The following is a 15,811-nucleotide window of genomic DNA, read 5'->3' on the forward strand; positions in this document are numbered from 1 at the left end:
GACGGGATAATCTGAAAGCCACCACCAGGGGCGCCCGACAGCCGGTTCGAGCGTCCACGGGACGAGTCGCCGTCGCCGGCAGGCCGCAGCGGCACCGGCCGCCCGAACACCCGAGCTCACCCGGGGCCTCTGCCTCGGAGGGGGCGCCTGGCTCGAACAGCGCGATGCGGCGACGCGCAGCGGCCCCGGCAACAGACGAGGGCGGGCGAGAGGGGGAGGCTGCGGTGGAGGAGAGGCCCTCCCCGCGAAGTTGCAGGGCCGCAGGCCAACCTGAACAACCAGAAGGGAGATTCTGCAGGGGATTGGGTTGTGGGAACTGTAAGCTGCCGGGACCCAGCACACGAGATCCCACCCATGACAAGGTCATGAGGAGAAGGCCTGACAAGCAAGGCAGATCAGGACTTCAGGAATTTCGAAAAGCTGCCCTAGCGCTCACCTTAAAGATGATCTCTCTCTTTCTGATGCTTGCTATATTAAACTACTCCCTAATTTCTGTAATACAAGTAGAAGGCCTTCCCCGATTTCTCTCCAAACAGAATCAACTTAGAACTTTAAACAACATGTCCCCCAGATGGTGGTATCCTATAAGATTATCCAGGATGAAAGGAGTGTTTCAATTTAGACCCCTTTGATGGCATTCTAGCCTGCTTGGCAAATGCGTATTAATGTAACCCGAAAATATTATTTTAAAAGTGGTTAGAATTGTTCATTTTAACCAGGAATGCTAAACAGGGGCTGCCTCACCAGAGCTGCAGAGTCTCTGTGTTGTAAACCTTTTAGATAAATTCAACTAATAACTTCTGCAAAAGGAGTAACCTTTGTGTTCATTAAAGAACAGATTACAGGAAAACAGCTTTGCATTCACTAAGGTCATAAAATGTCAATAGGCCCTAGACCAGAAAATAATATATAAGACACTCACAAAGAAGTTACTGGAAACACCCTGGTTTCCTGAGGGACAAAATGATGTAATGTTAAACTTTCTTCTCCTAAAAATGTACTAACTTAGAATGACTGGCTTCTTACTTCAGCATTTGACAACATTTTGCTGTCACTTTCAACTAGGTATCAGAAGGAAGAGAAAGATGGAAAACTAAGTTTACATGGGACACATTGTGATATAAGGTCATTTTCCCCCTGGTTAATGTTTTCTTCCAGTGGTGATCCCCCTGGTTCTGGATGCTCATCTTTGTCAGACGGTGCTTGGCTGGTGGTCAAGATGCAGGTGCAAGGCCTCAGGAGCCCTCTTGGGCATCACCCTCTCAGCTCAGCTGTCTCCAGAGCATCTCCAGATCTAACTGAGAGAGTCAGCACACAGCCCTCCCACTGTTTCCCTGAGGCACCTCTGCCTGCAGTCCCTTCCTGCCCATGGGGAGGGCTTTCTTATCTATGCACATCTTCCCTTCCCTCTTTCTCAGGAGAGTGGCTTCTGAATTGCTTTTCAGGGGATACATATTATCGAATTACCTTTCCTCATTCTAACTCCCTGATACAAAGAAATTCTTCCTACCACTAGGGGGGCCATGTATCTTTTAAAAAGATACATTTTTTAAAGAAAAAATGTTAAATTTTGAAGAAATTCTTCCTACCAGTAGGGGCCCATGTATCTTTAAAAAGATACATTTCCCTGCCTGCTCATTTCTTATTGCTGGTATAACAAATGAGCACAAGCTCCTTTTCTCATCCCTATGAAGAGGTCCAATATGGATCTCGCTGTGTGTGCATCGAGGCGTCGGCGGGGTTGCGTTCCTTCTGGAGGATCGGGGTCTGTTCTTTCTAGGGGTCACCGCACTGCTCACTTGTGGGCCCAGCAACCACATTGGTCCTGTTGTGGCTCATGTCCGCACATCTCCTTCGCCAGCTGTGACCCTCCTGACTCCCTCTCTGACTTCTGAGGACCCTTGGGACCACATTGCACCCACACCAGTAACCTAGAAGGGCCTCCCCAGGTGTAGGTCCTTTTGTGAGGCTGTCACGGCTAACGCCATGGCAGGCAGCCTAGATTAGGAGTAGGCCTGGTTTCCCAGGGTAACATAATAATCAGGCCTCCTAGAGCCAGCCAATCAACAGATGCCTAGCCAGAGAAAAGGGAACCTCTCAGGGGAAAGCTGAAAGCCTCACGTTGGGCCAACAAAAATTACCTTGCAACTGTGTAACCTATCAGCTTGCGCCAACTACGCACTGTGTAACCAATCCGATTGTGCCAACTACCTGCTGCTTATTTTGACCTAATAAATACCCGAGAGAACTGGGGCTCGGGGCCTTTCTTCCTCACACACCTGGTGAGGGCGGGAGGCCCTGGCTCGAGTCAGTAATAAATTCCCCTATTGCGAGTTGCATTGTTTCGAGGAGTCTTCTTTCCCGACCGGGGACTCGGACTACGGGCAGAACATTTGGGGGTTCGTCCGGGATCCCTTGACCGGGGAAGAACGCTCTTTGGAACAAAGGGGAAAAAAAGATAGGGAATAGCACCGGTGCTCAGGCAGGTTTAGAAAAAGACCAGAGTAAAGCCGAGGCCCTGCTATGAAGCGGGAAGGTGTCTGGCGCAGAAAAAGACCAGAGTAAACCCGAGGCCCTGCTGTGAAGCGGGAAGGTGTCTGGCGTTAGGGAAAGCTTTCCATGAGGGAACGGACTGGCTGTTCCTGCTGGCGTGAGGCCGCGGCCAGCGAGCGCGCTGGGAGGCAGCCAGCTCTGCGGGAAGGAGACCTCCTCTCCTAAGCCCGAATCTGGAGAACAGTGGACGCCATACGGTAAGGAGACCCTTGTTCCAGAGGATCTGTGTCGTCGGCCGATGTATGTCTGTCTGTGTGTTTTTCTGTATAACTGCCGGCATTGTCTCCTGTCTCGTTGTTCTCTGGTGTGTCGTCATCTACTTCTTCCTATAAAGCCTTGGAGGCTCATTTCTGTTTCTGGGAGTTTCAGTGAACAGGCAGACAGTTGTCGGGGCAACTGACGAGTCCCGGCCAGGGCTACTCCCTGGCGGATTCTGAAGGCCTCCCAACAAGTCAGCCCTAGTAACGGGAGCCCGAGAGGGTGAAACTCCTTTCTTTTTTTCTCGTATTCTAATCCGAGAATCTGGCCAAATAAAAACCCGTCTGTGTGGGCACGGGACAGGCACTTAAGAGCTGATAGGGCGCCTGCCACTGGAAGACTCCCGTGAAAGGATAAAGGGGTCATGGAACGGGCTAGAAACCCTTAGGGTGCCCGCCCCCAGCAAGAAAACTTCCGTGCAATGACTAAGGCACTCAAATAGTTCCACAAAGCATACCACAAGCCCAACCTCCTGGCCGCCACCACTCCCGATAGGATTTATTGGTGGTAATTCTCGGTGACTTTCTTCTGACTCTCGCTATGGGGCAAGAAAATCTACCTCACTCTCTCTCATGACTGATCATTTCTTGGATGTCAGGGCTAGAGCGTATGATCTGTCTCTACTGGTTACAAAGAGTAAATTAATAACCTTTTGCTCTGCAGAGTGGCCCGCCTTCCAGGTTGGATGGCCTTCAGAAGAAACTTTTCAACCTTCTATTATTCGGGCAGTGAAAAAGAAAAAGTTATGGCTCCTGATCCCTGGGGCTACCCGAGCCAAGTCCCATATGTTATGGTCTGGCAAGATCTAGTAAAAGATCCGCCCGAATGGTTAAAACCTTTTGTTCACAAACTCCCTGATTCTCCTAATGTACAGGCCCTGGTTAGGAAAACTCCCACTGCCCCAGAGGAAGCCAAGAAGAATAAGGGCCCAAAACCGGTCTTGCAGGAATCCTCGGACCAGAACCTGATTGACTTGGAGACAGAAATTAGGCCCCTCCTCTGTTGCAGGTTCCCCCGGGGGGAAGAGCCCCCCCCCCCCCCAATGAATCAGAAGGGACAAGGGAATCCCGACCCCGGAGAAAGAATAGAGGAAATAGGGGTGAGCAGGATCATGGGGAACCTTCATCTACTGTACAGGCACTCCCCGTCCTGGTGGGACCAGCTAACCCGGACGGAGAGTGAACCTATCAATACTGGCCCTTTTCCCATTTTGTTCACTCATAACCCCACCTGGGATGATTGCCAGCAGCTGTTGCAGGTGCTCTTCAACACGGAAGAATGGGAGCAAATCCTGGCAGAGGCACGGAAACGGGTCCCGCGGGTCGACGGGAGACTAACCGCCCAGCCTCATCTCGTGGACGAGGGGTTTCCTCTGTTGCGGCCTAACTGGGATTTTGAGCGAGTGGAAGGTAGGGAGCGTCTCCGAGTGTACCGCCAGACTGTAATGGCTGGCCTGCGGGCCGCAGCTAGGAAGCCGACAAATTTGGCAAAGGTAAATTTAGTAAGGCAAGAGCCCACTGAGAGCCCGTCAGCCTTCCTAGAGAGGCTAATGGAAGCCTTTAGGCAATATACACCCATGGACCCCCAGGCTGAGGAATCACGCACTGCAGTTCTACTAGTGTTTGTGAATCAGGCAGCCCCAGATATTAAGAGGAAATTACAAAAGATAGAGGGGTTAGGAGAGCAGACAATACAAGACTTACTGAAAGCAGCTGAAAAGGTATTTAATAATAGGGAGACCCCAGAAGAAAGGGAGGAACGACTTCGTCGGGAGGAAAGGGAACTAGCTGAGAAGATCAGGAAAGAGGATAGGGAACATAGGGCAAAAGAAAACCGGAAGAACCAGAGAGAGCTAACCAAGATTCTTTTTGCGGGGATGAAGGCCGGAACAGAATTGAGGGAGCCTCGAGACCCCCAGACGGGAGAAACAGAGAGACCAAAAAGGCAGGCCCTAAAGAAAGATCAGTGTGCTTACTGCAAAGAACGGGGGAACTGGAAAAATGAATGCCCTAAGAGGGACCCGAAGAAAAGAACAACCCAGAGAAAGAATTTCCCCTGGAACTTGAGTTCTATATGCGGGGGAAGACAGTGACTAGGGGAGTCAAGACTCGACACCCCTCCCTGAGTCCTGGGTAACCATACATGTAGAGGGGAAACCCGTTGGCTTCATGGTGGACACTGGCGCCCAACACTCTGTTTTAAATCAAAAACTGGGACCAATGTCTAAGAAAACCAGCTTGGTGCAGGGAGCCACGGGGACAAAAAAGATATTGTTGGACCACAGAACGGAAAGTAAATTTGGGGACCCATCAGGTGTCCCATTCGTTTTTGGTGATACCAGAATGCCCTGCCCCTCTACTTGGACGGGACTTGTTGACTAAAGTTAATGCTCAGATCCATTTTGACCCTGGGGGAATGTCAGTCACGGATGGACTTGGACAGCCGATACATGTCTTGTCTCTAGCTTTAAGAGATGAATACAGACTTTTTGTGCCTAAGCCCTCAGAGGTTATAGCACCAGATATACAACCGTGGGTCCACAAATACCCGTTGGCATGGGCAGAAATGGCAGGAATGGGACTAGCTAAACAGAGACATCCGGTCGTCATCAAACTAAAACCCGAGGTGACTCCTGTGAGGGTGAAGCAATATCCTATGAGCCAGGAGGCTCGGTGGGGGATCACTCCCCACATTCGATGGCTCATGGATGCCGGAATTCTCAAGCGGTGCCAATCCCCTTGGAACACCCCCTTACTACCGGTGAAGAAGCTGGGGAATATGGATTACAGACCTGTCCAGGACCTATGAGAAGTCAACAAGCGGGTGAGTGACATACACCCTACTGTCTCCAACCCGTATACCCTCCTGAGCAGTCTGCTGCCTGAGTACACTTGGTACACTGTGTTGGACTTGAAAGATGCTTATTTTCAGCCTACCCCTGGTGGCCCAGAGCCAGGAAATATTTGCCTTTGAGTGGACTGAGGGGGAAGGCCAACCGGTAGTACAACTAACTTGGACCCGCCTCCCACAAGGGTTCAAAAACTCCCCTACCTTGTTTAACGAGGCTTTGAGTAAAGACCTCTATGAATATTGGACTCGCCACCCAGAGGTCATCCTGCTGCAATATGTGGATGACCTTATGTTGGCTGGAACCACAGAGGAGGCATGCAGCCATGCCACCGGTAACCTCTTACAGGCTCTAGGCACCTTGGGATATCATGCTAGCACAAAGAAGGTGCAAATATCCCGGCAAGAGGTCACCTATTTGGGGTATAAGATCAGGCAGGGGCAAAGGTGGCTAACTCAGGCCATGAAGGAAACAATATTGCAGGTACCAGAGCCCAAGACCCCCCGCCAGGTGAGAGAGTTTTTAGAGACTGTTGGATATTGTAGACTATGGATCATGGGGTTTGCTGAGAAGGCCCGGCCCTTATATGAGGGAAGTAAGGAGACCCCAAACTGGACTTGGACTGAGCCAATGAAACAGGCTTTCCAGACACTCAGACGGGCCCTACTAAAAGCGGCCAGCCGGGACTATGCCGCCCCCATATTAGCCATGGGACTTCCACCTCCTGGTACGGGGACTCTGCCTCCAGTCCCCAACTATTCCCTCCCTGACCTCATTTGGATCAACGAGGATACCACCCTCCAGAAGGATAACAAAGATGGATGGTACCGAGATCAAAACAACAACCTGATATTGCCTGCCATCCTGGGTCATCACCTATGTGAACATCTGCACACAACTACACACTTGGGAGAGAAAAAGACCTTGACTCTTCTCCAGACAGCCTGCCTGAGGTTCCCTCGACAAAATGCAACTGTACAAGAAATAATCCAGGCTTGTAAAGCATGCCAGCTGATGAGGACAGGGAAAAGGCAGCACACTGGAACGAGGTACCGAGGGGAAGAGCCAGGGCAACACTGGGAGATAGATTTCACTGAGGTAAGACCAGGCAAGTACGGGTATCGCTATCTGTTGGTTCTGGTAGATACCTTCTTGGGGTGGGTAAAAGCCCTCCCCACTAAGGGGGAGACAGCAACAGTGGTTGCTAAAAAGATCTTAGAAGCGATAGTGCCTAGATACAGGCTGCCAGTGACTATGGGCTCTGATAACGGACCTGCCTTTGTGAGCCAGATTGTACAAGGGCTGGCCCAAGCTCTGGGGACAAAATGGAAGTTACATTGTGAATATAATCCCCAGAGCTCAGGACAGGTTGAGAGAATGGATCGGACCCTAAAAGAAACTCTGACAAAGTTGGCAATAGAGACTGGCGGGGACTGGGTGACCCTCCTTCCCTTCGCGCTCTTTTGAGCGCGTAACACCCCATATAAGCTGAATCTTACCCCTTTTGAGATTCTGTATAGAAGACCCCCTCCTGTGTGTCCTATATTCGAGGGAAAATGCCTACCACCCCCTACCTTGGGACAATTTCAGCAAACACTGATACATGAGGGTCCAAGCAAGGGGACCATCTCCTCACATAATATTGGCCCGGGTGATTGGGTTTGGGTAAAACGACACTAATCTAAAGCATTAGAACCTAGATGGAAAGGCCCTTATGTTGTTCTCCTTACCACTCCTACTGCTGTTAAGGTCGACGGGATCGGGCCCTAGGTTCACTGCAATCACGTGCGGCAAGCCACCCCAGAAGAACAGGAGAAGATGCAAGCAGAATGGGAGGCAAGACCTCACCCGTCAAATCTTTTGAAACTGAAACTCGTACGACGGGAGCCCTCTTAACTCTCCTGCTGATAACAGTTTTCGTTGGCCCAGGAGGAACCAGCCACAACCCCCATCAGCCAGCTAACCTGACTTGGGTAATCTACAATCCTGAGACTGGAGAAATGCTTAATTCAAGCTCCAACGTGGCCCCAAAGGGACATGGTGGCCAGTACTGACCTTTGATTTGTGCGTGCTGGTGGCTGACGGTAATGGGTTTGGTCCCCACCAACTGACCAAGTTCTTTGCCCATGGCTCTTTCAGTCTGTTCACCTGTAACTGTGAGTGAAAAGGCCCAAAGTACTACGAACAGGTGCCTGTCTGTGTCTGCCTGGGGGAGAAGAAGGGATCAGAACCAAAATGAAAAATGTGGGGAAATTGACTCTTTTTATTGCGCCGCTTGGGGTTGCAAAACCAAGGGAACAGTCCATTTCGCACCTCCAAGAATCCTTGAGCTCCTTGGCTGAAGTAATGTTACAGAATAGGAGAGGTTTAGATTTGCTGTTTCTGCAACAAGGAAGATTATGTGCAGCACTGAGAAAAGAATGCTGTTTCTATATTCAGGGGTGGTACAAAAATCTCTCTAAAACGTAAGAGAGGGACTAGCCCAGTGGAAGAGAGAACGAGAAGCCCAACAAGGCTGGTTTAAATCTTGGTTTCAGCGCTCCCCCTGGTTGACCACTTTGATTTCCACCCTCCTGGGTCCACTCATAGTATTAATATTGTTACTGACTTTTGGTCCATGCATTTTAAACCATCTGGTCTCATTTATTAGGGAGCGCCTAAATATCATCCAAATTAAGGTATTGAGACAACAATATCAGTCAATTTCACAGAGTAAAGAGGAAGATTCCTCTACTTGAACAACAGACGGGGGAAATGTGAGGCTGTCACGGCTAACGCCATGGCAGGCAGCCTAGATTAGGAGTAGGCCTGGTTTCCCAGGGTAACATAATAATCAGGCCTCCTAGAGCCAGCCAATCAACAGATGCCTAGCCAGAGAAAAGGGAACCTCTCAGGGGAAAGCTGAAAGCCTCACGTTGGGCCAACAAAAATTACCTTGCAACTGTGTAACCTATCAGCTTGCGCCAACTACGCACTGTGTAACCAATCTGATTGCGCCAACTACCTGCTGCTTATTTTGACCTAATAAATACTCGAGAGAACTGGGGCTCGGGGCCTTTCTTCCTCACACACCTGGTGAGGGCGGGAGGCCCTGGCTCGAGTCAGTAATAAATTCCCCTATTGCGAGTTGCATTGTTTTGAGGAGTCTTCTTTCCCGACCGGGGACTCGGACTAGGGGCAGAACACCTTTCTGTAACCACACCCACACACGTGCCTTTTGCCATGTGAGCTAACACAGTCACAGGTTCTGGGGATTAGGACCCGGACATCTTTTGGGGGGAGGGAGCTGTTGATCACCCTACTCATTCTGCACAACTTGAAAGAAAATTACTTTAAACAATTGCAAAGTAACTTCACAACAGCTCAGAGTATAATCAACTACTAAAATATGATATACAGATAATAAAACAATTGGGTCATAATGCGGGTCAGAAGAAACAGGCCTAGAAGAATGCTTTCCTAATTTTTCACCAGCAAGAAACAATGATCAGACTGTATTTGGATGACACCTGTCAGGGCCGTGTCCTGAAACATGAGGTCGGGGAGGGTGTGTGGGGTGCGCACAGACAGGGCTGAGCCCCGAGGGTTCCAGTGACCGCAGGCCCAGAATCCACGGGACAGTGAGGCCTTCTGAGGGTTCAGGCAGGAGGAGCCCCAGACACTAGGGCGGGAGCTGGGTGGGCAGGATGTGGCTACCGGTGTGGGGGTCCCTGAGATGCTGAGGCTTCTCACCACCTATTTGTGCAAGTGTCCCATCGTCTTTAACTCTCAGTTACCGTGGGATGTCCTGATCTGTAGCGTCCATTCAACACAAAAGCACAACGTTTTAACAGCAGCCTGGCAGGGACTGAAGAGGGCGGTCCGGGCCGCTGAGATCAAGAAGCTCCTGAGAAAAGGAGCACCGCCGCTGAGCCCGGAGCCCGGGGGGACTCCTCCCGCCCCGCCCCTCGGTGATTCCCAGCCCCGGAGCTTCCCGCTGGGGTCCTCTGCTGGGGAGGCCCGGGCACCCGCACATCTGAGCCCTGGGCCCCGCGACCGAGCTCGGGGACAGGCCGCGCACCGATTCTCCTGGTCCTCCGCCCGCACGTTCCCGCGGAGGCGGCCGAGGCCCCAGGTCGGGCCCGGGGAGGCGAGCGGGCGGGGGACACGCGGCCCCGTCGGTGGCCGCGTGCGGGGAGCGGGTGCAGTTTCTCTCCGCGGTGCCGAGCCCGTATGATCGGAAGTCCTTAGCCCGGCAGAGGAGCCGCTGTGCCGCCGGCGGGGCCCCCGGGTCATCCTCCTTCCCGGTCCGCGGGGAATTGGGACCCGTCTCCGCGGCCCGTAGGCCGCCCGGCTCTCTCCTCGCCTCCTCCCGGCTTCTCGGGGCGCAGCCGGCTGCCGGGTTCCCGCGCCCGCCGAGGCGGCCAGGGGCCCAGAGCTCCTGCGGGGACAAGACTCCGGATCCCGCCCGGCCCCGTGCTCTCAGTGCGAGTCGCCTGGCTCGCGGGCGCGGCTTCCCGGAGCGGCCGGCCGAGCGGCAGCCCCAGTCGGGGAGACGCGGCCGCCGGATGCGCCGTCGGGCGGGGACACGGAGCCGCCTCCGCTCCTGGCCTCACCGGCCGCCCCGTCTGCAGCCCGAGAGCCGGGGTACACCGCGCGAGGCCGCTTCACCGTCTGCCCGCAGAGCGCAGGGGCGGCCCCGAAACTACGACTTGGGGTCAATTGCAGGCGCGCCGATTCTTTGATCCATGTCTCTGATGTGAAAGGGCCCAGATCTCCCACCCTGGGCCGAAGAAATATTCTTTATAAATGTTTTGTAGAAGGCATTCTTTCCGCTGCCAAAATAAGATGGTGGGTGATTTGAAACACCGCCGTCACCCACACTGTTGGCGGTGAGCCTGAAGGGCAGGTCTCAGTCCCGACTCCCTTTGGGTGCACGGAGCACAGAACACTGCCGACATGGCTGGTCATCAGCCGTCAGAGAGTCAGCTCCAGGGCTGGACTCCGGCTCCAGGGCTGGGGCTGGAAAGGCGGCTTCTGTCCCTCTAGGAGGCTCACTAGATACCGGTGACTTGATGGGTGAGGAACTGTGCCCAGAGAATAACTGCTGCTCAAAACTCGATGGGTGCCCAGCGCACAGCAGGAAAGAGGGTACCGGACAGGGCAGCTTCACCCCCTGCTGGAGGCTGAGGTCACACAGATGAGGTTGTTGCAGCAAAAATAGAAATGAAGCTTTTCCTCTCCTGAGAACAAGGAAAGTAAACAGCGAAGAGACTAGAGAAGAAACATGACTGGTCGTCAAAGAGTTAATCACTCCTAGTTTTAAGTGTTACTAACCTGCAGTGTCTGTAACCAGAAGTCCCCTAATTCTATGTAATTTTCATCCTGTACCACATTTTTGCTCTCCCTGCACCCTCTTGTAGCAAGTCACCCCTTAGAGCTGTTTGTACTTTGGAAGGAAGGTGGCAGGCTGACGGACCCAGGAGACCCAGGTTGTATACAGTCTCTCAGTTACCCCAGGTGGGGACAGGGCCCTGCTGCTGGTGTGCTAGCCCACTGTGTGCCCCCCTTGGCCAGCTGAGAAGTAAAGCCATCTACTTCCTCCAAAATTCCGTCTCCATATTTTTTAATGTGGTGGGTAGAGAAAGGCGAGATTTTGGCAGTAACAAGGTGGCCACGCATGAGCAGGGGAGGGGGCGGTGGACAGAGCATCCCTGGGGAAGGACTTTGCCCCCTCACACCTCAGGCAGCTTTTGGTAGTATGGTGTTTGATTTTTGATAATAAGTTTCATAGTTTCAGCACATGGCTAGTACAATCACTCTGTTTTGGAATGGTGATCTCTATGGGTGGGAGATTCCGCTATAACTGGATAGAATAGGGCATGCATCTTACATCCCATGGACCAAATTCTGCTCCCAGATTGTGCTGGTAGGACCTGAAAGCTAAAACTGGTTTTTATATCTTTAAATGGTTGAAAATAATTCTTAAAAGTAATATTTGCAGCATGAAAATTATTTTCATTCAGATTTTCTTGTCTATAAGTAATGCTTTATTGAGACAGGCTCTTTTATATACCTTTTATCTGTGGTGCTTCTTGGATACAATGACTGAACTGAGTAGATGCAACAGATGATACACGGCAAAGCTAAAATATTTACTTTCTGGATCTTTACAGAAGTTTGCCAACTGCCGCTCTAAAAATATGGTAGTTTTTTTTTTTTTTTTTTAAACACATATGCTGAGAGCTATACTTTAGAAACAGTTACACTGTGAATTTTGTTCTTTGAGACAAATCTCCTCTAGGTGGGTGTAAAACTGGTTACGTCACTCTCATTAATCTCAGTTAGAGAACTGTGTACTCAGATGCTACTCAGTTGCTAAGTTGTGTCTCTTTGTGACTCCATGGACTGTATCCCTCCAGGAACCTCTGTCCATGGAATTTTCCAGGCAAGAATACTGGAGTGGGTTATCACTTCCTCCTCCAGGAGATCTTCCCAACCCAGGGATCAAACCCAGGTCTCCCTTATTCTTTACCATCTGACCCACCAGGAAAACCTCTCAGGAGAATGGTCAAGTTGAATCAAGTTCTCAGAATGATGTTTACTCTACTTTCTGTCTCAACTGTCACTACTTAATTGAATCTCCCATCCTTTTCTACCTTGATTTGTCAAATTTTCCACCTCTGCCTGTCCCCTGCCCCCAAAGGGTCTTTCTGCATCCTTCTAATCTATCCTTCCTACAGCAGAATGTGTTACTTAAAAGAAAAGAAAGAAAGCATCACATCCTCCTTAAAAAATTTCAATAGTTTCTCACTACCTCCAGGCCCAAGATTCCAGGAACTTCCATAAAGGTCCCCTATGTTTCTCCTCACTGTAATCTTCCAGCCATTCTGGACTTTTAGTGCCTGACACTATACATTTCCCCCCGATTCAAGACTTTATCTATGCTGTTCCTCCTGGCTGGGGAACTCTTCTCCCTACCCCTTGTTCTACCAGCTCCCCATTATTTCACATTCATGTCTAATACCCCTTGTTTAGGGGAGTCTTCCCTAAACCATCAGCTCCCAGACCACCTGCATTCACCCTCGGCAACATTCATCAGATTGTCAGTTCTTATGTGATTTCCTGCTGGACCAAAAACTTCATGAAAGCAGGGCTCTGTCTTGCTCATGGTCCTTTGCTGGCACCTGACATGAGTTGATTCTCAGTCACTATTGAATGGATGATTGAAGGATGGGTGCCAAGGGTGTGCTATAAAGGGCCTGGCTCTGCGATGATCTGGAGGTGCCACACATCTTCAGAGGATTTGGAGATTGACCTAGGTAATCTCTAACATTCATCAGCTCTGACATGTATTAATCTTTGGGCTTACCCCCAAGCCTGTTCCATTTGCTCTTGGATATTTGGTTGAACATTGGTTGTACTCAGTGACTTGAGATTCAAGATTAGGCTGTGGATAAAAAAGTTAAAAGGGACAGCAGTTTGGTTGCAGATAAGTACACACATAAAATAATCTACATAATTTCTGTGATCTTCTTTAAGTTACACCATTCAGAGAATAGTCACCACAATCACACAGTCATGCACTTGGCCAGATAGTTTCCTGGGTACTAAATTACTATAGCCAAAGAACCAAGTGTTATCTCTGAAGGTCTAGGAACTAGCCACATTTGGCCAATGGAGAACTTAACTTATGGCAGTTTTCATCTTTTGCTAAATATAGACACTGGAAAGTGATAGATGACCCTCCAAGGGGACTAATCAAGCAGGTTAAAACTTGTACTCTAGAAACACAAGGGATCCTCTCCATGGGAATGTCACTTTATTCAAAGCTTTCAACATCCTCTGAAATGGGGAACATACAGGGTAAAACTCTGCCAGCTATACTTGCAATTAAAATTTGCTTGTGGCTTTTTATATGAGTGGATTCTCATTCATATCTCTCTGTAGATTTCAAGATCACAATTAATGTTTCCTGAATTACAGAAGTCAGTTCTGCATCACCTAGGATTAGGGCAGATTCAAACCCACTCTTGTGGTTTAATGTAAAAACAACCTTCTGTAAAGTGCTATAGAACACATGGTCAGCTGACTCTGTGGCTAAAATCTGGGGAAAGTCTCTTAGGGAGTTGTTTTCCTGCCAGATGTTTGATACTACAAGGGGAGAGGTTCAAGTATGGATTTGTGTTTCCAAACAGTTGCTCTAATTAATGCAGTGCTTATCAAAGGTGATGTCCGTTATCACCATTGTTGGAAACAGAGTCATTACTGAATGACCACACCCTTTTCTGATGTGGAGTGGAAATGCCCCAGAGCCGCACACTAGGGCTGGGAGAATCTGCCCCATGACAGGCGGTGGGAGGAAATCACATTCCTATCTCAGCGAGTTTACCATCCACTGAATGATCATTCTCACAGGCAGCCCCAAGACTCTACATGGAATGTTCAGAGGGTAACTGATCCAGGACCTCCTAAGACCTGCACTAGTCCTGCAGGCCGACAGAAAAAGGGTGATCTAACTTACACGTGGCATCTTAAAATAAATAAATAAGTAAAAAACAGAGCACCAAGGTCATCAATACAGGACACAGATTGGTGGTTTCAAAGGGTGGGCTGTGGTGATGTGAGGAGTGGGCGGAGGTGGTCAGAGGAACAGACTCACAATTATAGAAAAGTAACTCATGGGGTCATCATGTGTAGCATGGCAACTATAGCTAATAATACTATTTATTTTGTGCACTTAAATTTCCTAAAAGAGTGGATCTAAAAAGTCTTCATCACACACACGAAAGTTGTAGCTATGTAAGATGATGGACATGAGATGGACTTATCATGGTGATCATTTCAGAATATATATAGATAAGGAATCATTATGTTGCACACAGAAAGCTAATATAAAGATAAAAGTCAACTATGCATCAATTAATAAAAACTCGAAAATGGTGGAAGGATGATATGCGCTCTCACAATTGCTGAGAAAGATAAAGCATTGAGCTTTGCATCAGAGTCTGCAGTCTTCCTTCCTCTCATCAATGGAAAGGGTACGTACAGACTTGGATACAGCAGATGGGATAGGCCTGGGGTTCTGCATTTCTCATAAGCTCCCAGGAAATGACAATTCCTGCAGATCCCTGGCTGCACTTTGACTAGCAAGGTGTTAAAGCTCCTGAGGGTGGAGATTAACTGGGCTGGTTTCTAAGGGATCCAGTTACAATTATGATGAGTACAGCACAGGGGCTTTTTTGGCCTCCATTCCTGGCAGTGTGGACAGCTGCAGGGTGAGCTGAGGTGGCGATTCCTTGTGCAGAGAAGAGGAAGATGGCAACTTTCATCAGACTAGAAATGATGTGATTTCATGTTCATATACTGACCTCTGCAGACACATGGAGCCCACCAGCAAAGACCTTCAGCAATAAAGGCTAAAATAACACTATGATTTGTTAATTATAATTTTGGAATGCTATCCACAATAAATAAACTAGATTAAAACAAAATGATTTTATGCCACAGCTCAAGTGGTTCAATTACCTGGGAGTTTTTTTTCAAGTTTTATCTTTTTTTTTTAAATTGGATTGCGTCTAATCTTTTATTTATTTATTTTCAAGTTTTATCTTGAACTAATCTTGGAGGGCTCAGCAGGAACCCTTCTTAGAAGTGTCTGCAATTACATGAGGGCTTGCCTGAGTGTGTCACTGCTTCTCCAAAGCTCTGGTGGCAAATAAAACATAAATGACATAGGAAGGACCCTTTACTACACTTGTTAAAATATGGCAGGGACTTCCCTGGGAATCTATAAGTTCTTGGTCCCCGTGAGGAGTAGAAAGTGAGCCTGCAGAAGACGCAGATGGGCCACAGGAGAGGAGCCAGTCGAGCTCCTCGCACTCTCAGCTCCTCTGATAAAGGCTCTGTCTGACCCCCAAGACCCTCAGACACGCCTCCCGAGGGCCGCGGGTCCTGAGAGGCCTGGTGTGGGCCCCCGTGTTCTCCTCTGACCTGGGGGAGGAAGCGGTGGGCTCAGGAGAGACCCTGGGCGTGGAGTGAGGGCCCCGGGCTCGGGCTGGGCCACGCGCCGAGGGACAGCATCCCCGCGCTCGGCTGGGGTCAGCGTCCACGGGGGTAAGATGAGCGGCCCGGCCGCTCTGGGGTGTTTCTCACGGTCCCTTGATGCTTCAA

General features: G+C 49.9%; 1 protein-coding gene across 2 annotated transcripts; it reads left to right on the forward strand.

Annotated features, from left to right (window-relative positions):
- Window positions 1–2,288: 2,288 nt before the first annotated feature.
- On the forward strand, window positions 2,289–8,385 carry LOC133072682 (uncharacterized). Of its 2 annotated transcripts, XR_009696794.1 has the most exons (3): window positions 2,289–2,750; window positions 4,061–4,220; window positions 7,409–8,385. XR_009696794.1 is itself a non-coding variant. In XM_061166263.1 (2 exons), the coding sequence occupies exons 1-2, from the start codon at window positions 3,923–3,925 to the stop codon at window positions 7,711–7,713; spliced, it is 603 nt and encodes a 200-aa protein (XP_061022246.1). In that variant the 5' UTR covers window positions 3,892–3,922; the 3' UTR covers window positions 7,714–8,385. The 2 variants fall into 2 exon arrangements, 1 of the variants encoding a protein (XP_061022246.1); XM_061166263.1 differs by lacking the exon at window positions 2,289–2,750 and having other exon boundaries at window positions 3,892–4,220.
- The last annotated feature ends 7,426 nt before the right edge of the window (window positions 8,386–15,811 follow it).

The sequence above is a fragment of the Dama dama genome, chromosome 18, assembly GCF_033118175.1.
Source record: "Dama dama isolate Ldn47 chromosome 18, ASM3311817v1, whole genome shotgun sequence".
Lineage (NCBI taxonomy): Eukaryota > Metazoa > Chordata > Mammalia > Artiodactyla > Cervidae > Dama > Dama dama.